Below are 7,500 nucleotides of genomic sequence, written 5' to 3'. Positions count from 1 at the left end.
TCATGAATCAAACATCAAAAAGCATAAGAACTCATTAGCTTGTTATCCGAGCTGTAGGAGAGAGATAATTGGAGAGGAAGGGTATGTATCTCCCTTGAATAGAAAAACTGTCTTCACTATACCATGAGCAAAGGTATGTACCTCCCTTGATTCGAAAAGCTGTCTTCACTATATCATGAGCAAAGGTATGTACCTCCCTTGATTCGAAAAGCTGTCTTCACTATACCATGAGCAAAGGTATGTACCTCCCTTGAATAGAAAAGCTGTCTTCACTATACCATGAGCAAAGGTATGTACCTCCCTTGATTAGAAAAGCTGTCTTCACTATACCATGAGCAAAGGTATGTACCTCCCATGATTAGAAAAGCTGTCTTCACTATACCATGAGCAAAGGTATGTACCTCCCTTGATTCGAAAAGCTGTCTTCACTATATCATGAGCAAAGGTATGTACCTCCCTTGATTCGAAAAGCTGTCTTCACTATACCATGAGCAAAGGTATGTACCTCCCTTGAATAGAAAAGCTGTCTTCACTATACCATGAGCAAAGGTATGTACCTCCCTTGATTAGAAAAGCTGTCTTCACTATACCATGAGCAAAGGTATGTACCTCCCTTGATTAGAAAAGCTGTCTTCACTATACCATGAGCAAAGGTATGTACCTCCCATGATTAGAAAAGCTGTCTTCACTATACCATGAGCAAAGGTATGTACCTCCCTTGATTAGAAAAGCTGTCTTCACTATACCATGAGCAAAGGTATGTACCTCCCATGATAAGAAAAGCTGTCTTCACTATACCATGAGCAAAGGTATGTACCTCCCATGATTAGAAAAGCTGTCTTCACTATACCATGAGCAAAGGTATGTACCTCCCTTGATTAGAAAAGCTGTCGTCACTATGCCATGAGCAGCTCAACTGGGGAGACGTCAGTTTCAGACTTTATTATACCCGAGTTTACTTTCTGTTTAAAGCTGTAATGGACCCAATGAACAGTATAATTAAGGGCTAACTGATGCTTTTCCATCCTATATAAAGCAAACTACCCGAAACGGACGTTAATACTTAATAACTTACCTAAACTGGATAATCCCTGAGAAATTTTGACCAGACATGACTCAAGGATTACACCTTGAATAAAGGAATGGAAAAACCAAGAGTCCTGACAGTAATATTCTTTGAAATTAATTAATGACTCCTACTCTGTCTTTTGATCCTAAATCTTATGAATTTTTCTTCTATCGTACAGTATACAGACCTGAACATGCAAGGCCATCCATAATAATATCCGCTGTGAAAGAAGGGTACAGCATGTATTCTTGACTTTACCTTCAAGTGATAACAGACCAGAATTTCAAAAAGATAAGGTTAGATAATCAATGAAATATTGAATTCGATAAAGAATTCCATATACCTGATAGTTAAAAATCAACCATTACTATGTACAGTAATCCTTCTGGGAAAGAAAACCATTCACATACAGTACTAGACTGTAGCAATTGACAACATTTATTAATCATGTACACAGCAGAATGCACAACATTACATAGCAACAGTTATCTCATTTTGGAATTTATCCAACAAATGGATGAAACAATACTCATGAAAATTAATGTAAAATGGAAACAAAGAAAAATGAAATTATGGTAAGTGATACAATAAAATAATGACCACAAGTTTATGACCGACTTCATTAAAGTAATCGAAAGTTCTAAATTATGTTTAGTGAAGCCATATTTAGCAAACCACAGAAAGAAAGAAGAAATCTTAAATCTCTTTTTTTATCGCAAACTGCATCCATGTTGAGTGACAGTAAGACAAGTAGGCTGATAAAGAAAAACTTCAAGGTAGCGTTGACAACATTTCAAGAAGAAACAAAAGGAAGAAATTCAGGGAAGGTAAAAAGAAAAGGGGCCTTGAGAGAGAGAGAGAGAGAGAGAGAGAGAGAGAGAGAGAGAGAGAGAGAGAGAGAGAGAGAGAGAGAGAGAAAAAAAAACTTAAATTTATGAAGCCCATTAGGATTGTAGTTTAAAATCAAATAAATGTTGTAGACTTGACTCCTGAATTAAGAAAGAAGAATTTAGGAAGAAATTGAAACCTTCACACATGGCTGCAATTAGTATTCAAATTTAGTAATCTGAAAATAATCTATATTGCATTGTATCTAATGAAATGCAAAAGAAGTCGCCAGAACATCAGGTTTAAATGAAGACTTCCTTTCTCAATAATACAGACTTGATGGGTTTCAGTAAGTTAAGTAAACATTTCCACTTATCAAATTCCTGTATTATTATTATTATTAATATTATCATCATTATAAGTTAAGCTACAACCCTAATTGGAAAAGCAGGATGCTATAAGCTCAAGGGCTCCAAAAGGAAAAAATAGCCATGTGAGGAAAGGAAATAAAGAAGTAAATAAATTACAAAAGAAGTAATGATCCAAGATGAAACAAGAGAAACACTACTTCCAGCCCATAAGGCAATTCTGTTTGTGCTTTACCCTGTTGTTAAACAACGAAAAACACATTCCTCAGAAATGCGGTCATCTTAAACACCATGTAAAAGAGGTTTCATTGAAATGTAATAAGAATAATTATAGTACGCCTTAACATGAATGCAGATTCCAATAATTTTTTTCTCTGGGTAAAAAGTAAGAGGTTGGGAGGGTTGGGCTGTGGCACCCTAGCAGTACCAGCTGAACTCGGCTGAGTCCCTGGTTAGGCTGGAGGAACGTAGAGAGTAGAGGTCCCCTTTTTTGTTTTGTTTCTTGTTGATGTCGGCTACCCCCCAAAATTGGGGGAAGTGCCTTGGTATATGGATGGAAAAAGTAAGATGTTGCAAATGTCCTAAAACCGTAATAGATAAATGATTACAGTATAGATAATGAAACAGAATTAGTAGGATGAAAATTGATGTTTTTTGAAAAGGAATTGTTTTTGTCAAACCTTAGTTTAAATTCCATTGCTCCAACATAAAATGAAAATTCTAATTTGGATACTCTCTTTTAGTTTTGTTTTTATAACATAACTGCGGTGCAATATACAATATTGCTACGCAAAACTTAAGATAGCTGAACGTCTAGTCCTTTGTAACCTGTACAATATTCAGCGTTAAATACCAAAAAAAAAAGTTCACCTTCCTACATGTCACCTTTTAGTGCTTTGATTGTGTAAAACAACAACAACAAAATAGACTACGAAAACTTTCAAATCTTATAATATGGCAAATGTAACCAGAAATTTGAACAAAAAGCTAAACTTATATATCAGTCTTTCAAATTTATGAATAGTAATTAGACATTAAAATAAATATACAATGTTCTGAAACTTCTTAAAAAAATACAAAAATATATGCATGTAATCTTAACAAGTTACAATTACAGATAGTGTGTTATAAAGGCTTGCTATTCAGTGCCTTCCCATATAACTATGCTGTGTAAGAAACTGTGACAGTGATCCAAGTGGGGTGGTTTTATACAAACTCAATCAATCATACCATATCCATCTAGAACAGACTTGTTTGCAACTACTCTTAGAACACCATTGCAACACACCTATTGCTACTCGACCAAACAGGTATCATTTTACGCAAGTTTCAGTGAAGCCTAATTTTCTTAAGAGTTTGGGATGTTGGACAGTTCACTTATACCTCAACTGAGAACCACCACGAGTTCTTATCTAATCATGGCAGATAATCCTTTTCAGTAGCCTATGTTTTTCCACAGCTTTTTCCTCCATGTTACATTACGAAATCAAAGGAAAGAATCTACTGTATATGTAATTTAGCCATAGGAAGAAATTCTTACCCAGAACTCATCATTGGATCCTCTCGTCTGGTGAAAATGAGCAAAAGTTAACAGTTTTGTTCAACAGTTGTATTCAATAACTACTAAGAAATTCCAGTGGAAAGAATCAAGACCAAGCTGCTGGAGTTTCACTAGGTATAATGGTTGCTTATCATAATATGGATATTTGAATTTCTTACTCTTTTGAATGTCCATTTTTAAAGCTTTATAGGACTGGCCTATCGGTTCTACCACTCAAGTGTTGTAACAACTGACCCAACACCTCTTAGGTCACTCTCACCAAGAACACAGCCAAAGGAGACAATATTTTTTTCTATACATTCTACACCATCTCGATATTTACAGAATATCCTACAATTGGTACACAGTTTTTTCATAACTAGGCTATGAGGTTATACGACTAATAAACTCTACAAGCATATTTCTCTGACATAGACTGAAATAACACAGGTACTGTTTATAAAATTACATTTATATATATATTCAAACCTAATTACCTGTTTTGCCAAAAAACCCTTTCTCAGCTTATGCAGGAAACTTCTTATAAAAGCATATCTTTTCCCACAGATTGTCAAACATCATTACTTGAGACCGTTTAAATGCACATTTGAGTTCAGTGTTATATTTATTAAATTTTATGAAGGATGAATCTGTAACAACAGTATTAAAAATCAATAAAAGTCTTTACAATAAAGAAAATGAGAAAAGTTCACAATGGCTGCTTCTAAAGGAAGGGCATAACTGCACTTTAGTACAAAGTATTTGCTAAATAAATATCATCCGAATATTAAAAGTACAAAATTCAAAACAACGTTAAGTCACAGATGACCTTATGTTAAATCCCCTTACAAGTCCCGGTTAAGTAATCTTACTCTAAGTAGGAATAGATGAAAAATGGGTTCATTGTATAAAAAGAGCATTTTTGAGTAATTGAAAAAATATGGTTTGTAATGATATCGAATGAATATATGTGAAAAAAATTGTGCAAATGAAAGTCCACTATCTCTCTTTTCATTAAACAGATTATAAGGCCACTTACAAAACTAATCGGGGCTGATATAAGGGATTACAGTGACCTTCAGTGACCCCATTGACCTGTTCACACTCTGTAATCTAAAGAGCAGGTTTATAATATTTTCATATTTGTGTACGATTGTACTAGTTTTCAAGTATGTCAAAATAGATGTGGAACTATATTCTTATTGGAAATAAAACTTGTGCAGAGTCTCAGTCGCAGTTTCTATCTGTACAGGCATACTTGAAAACTTTTAACTTATATTATGTAAAAAAAAGATAAAATATTAGTGTTTTTACACATCCATCATATCGGAAAACTTACTACACTATAAAATTAACTTCGCATTTTGGTTTACGTGGGTAAAATCTCTTTATAGTCTTCATACATACAAGTCACTTAATGATCTATCACACAGTAAAATTTAACATATCCATCCAGATAAAAAATACTCAAAGATTTATGTGGTGTTCATTTCTAGTTTACTCTTCTCATTTCAACGACTTCTCAAGTCTTCACTTCAAGAATCACTTGGATTATCATAGGCGCTGTGGATGACTGCATTGATGACCGTGAGGGCTTTCGTCCAAGCTTCTTCGGCAAGGGGGCTCCAGGCACTGCCCAAGGAATTTCTCAGAAAGGCCACCAGAACAGGTGCCAGCAACTACAATATTAAAAGCAAGGTCATACAAATGTAGAATTAAATGTGTTTCTGATAGTAAAGATAACATGCCTTAAAGTTAGAGATATTAGGCAGTGTAGACACAAATATATAAAACAACTATTGTTCAAGGAAGCCACATAATAGTCAGCCAACCTTATATTTATATATACATACTATATATATAATATATATATATATGAATATATATATATATATATATATATATATATATATATATTTATATATATGTATATATATACACATATATATTAATACATATAAATAAATAAATAAATAAATAAATATATATATATATATATATATATATATATATATAAATATATATATATATATGTATATATATATATATATATATATATATATATATATATATAAAACCACAAGGTAAATGAAAATGGATTTAATTTTTTACCAAATTATTATTTAGTTTAGATATTCAAGATAAGACCAGTAAGGATTTATAATCTATTGTACACGTTTCTCCTGTTGTTCTTTGCATCTAAAAAAAAGTGCAAAAATTGCCTTGTACAAACCATGGGACAGGAACTTGTAGCCTAACAAAACTCAAAGTATGATTGTAAGTAGGTAAAGGACAGAGGCTCCTCAAGATCCAGATCTCTGCAAGACAATGTTTCTTTAACTATATAAAACTAATCTATAATTCAAAGTGTGATTCTTTACAGCAAATTAATTTTTGAGAAATACTTCTTCAACTACACAAGACTTTTGGTGATAAATCTATCCAGAGGAAGTATTGTTCTCCTGTCTCGTCTTCAGATGCTGAACCTCATTTTATTTTGGTGTCTAAAGGTTAAAGGTGTCTGGTTTCAGTTCCAGTTCCATCAGAATAGATGCTCACCAGAACGTCAGCCGGGCAAGCCCAACCCCCACTGTGGTGCCCTACCACAGCAGTAGCCTCCCCAGTAAACAGCTTAAACTCTCGGTCCTGGGCGGGGATCGATCTCTTGCCATGAGAATGCTAGGCAAAAACGTTGCTGCCTATTAAATTTCTTATTCCTGATGTAGATATTGATCTCTGGCACCATCACCTGTTAGTTCTTTGTGCACGTTCAACGAGATTTCTTAATAATTTTGACCATCATTTGCATTCAGGTCTTCCCAGACTAAACCATCCAGTTCGCAGTACATGCAGTAAGTTCTAACAGTCTTCCATTCTCCATCACAAGACTCAATACTAAAAAGAATTCTAAAGTTTTATTCCAGCTGTGACCAGATTGCGGAATGATCTTCCTAACAGGTGGTCGAATTGATGGAACTTCATAAGTTCAAACTTATTGTAATTACTTTTCCGTTGAACTTTGACATAAGTCCAATTTCATATTTTATATATGACTGATTTACAGTATTTACGTTGTTACTTATCTTGATACATTTTATTGGGTTTATAGCATTCTGCTCTCCCCCAGCCAGGGTTGTATTTGTGGGGGTAGGCTATATATATATATATATATATATATATATATATATATATATATATATACATATATTATATATATACATATATATACATATATATATATATATATATATATATACACATATATATACATATATATATATATATATATATATATATATATATATATACATGTATATCATATATCTATATACTTATATATATGTACATATATATACATATATATATATATATATATATATATATATATATATATACATATTATATATATATATATATATATATATATATATATATATATATATATATATATATATATATATATCATATATCTATATACTTATATATATATGTACATATATATATATATATATATATATATATATATATATAAATAATGTGTTTGTGTAACAACATATACAAAATAACGTGTGGCTTCTATCTTCTCACCAGAGTCTACATGTATTGACTGCTTTTCACAACACTTAATCTTCAATAGGTGAAAACGAAAATCTCTGTAGTTTTAGCCATTCACTCATGGGTTTCAACAGGGCTAT

The 7,500-nt window shown here is 32.5% G+C and overlaps 1 protein-coding gene across 3 annotated transcripts in view; it reads right to left on the bottom strand.

Annotated features, from left to right (window-relative positions):
* Window positions 1–1,476: 1,476 nt before the first annotated feature.
* glob3 (globin 3) overlaps window positions 1,477–7,500 on the bottom strand; it is a 364,413-nt gene continuing 358,389 nt past the window's right edge. For all 3 annotated transcript variants that reach the window (XM_068348320.1, XM_068348319.1, XM_068348322.1), the window contains one exon: window positions 1,477–5,484. In XM_068348320.1, coding sequence (XP_068204421.1) covers window positions 5,341–5,484 — 144 coding nt within the window. In that variant the 3' untranslated portion in view covers window positions 1,477–5,340. The remainder of the gene's footprint in view (window positions 5,485–7,500) is intronic.

Source organism: Palaemon carinicauda, chromosome 24 (assembly GCF_036898095.1).
Source record: "Palaemon carinicauda isolate YSFRI2023 chromosome 24, ASM3689809v2, whole genome shotgun sequence".
In the NCBI taxonomy this organism is placed as follows: domain Eukaryota; kingdom Metazoa; phylum Arthropoda; class Malacostraca; order Decapoda; family Palaemonidae; genus Palaemon; species Palaemon carinicauda.
This window is presented reverse-complemented; position numbering and strand designations above follow the sequence as displayed.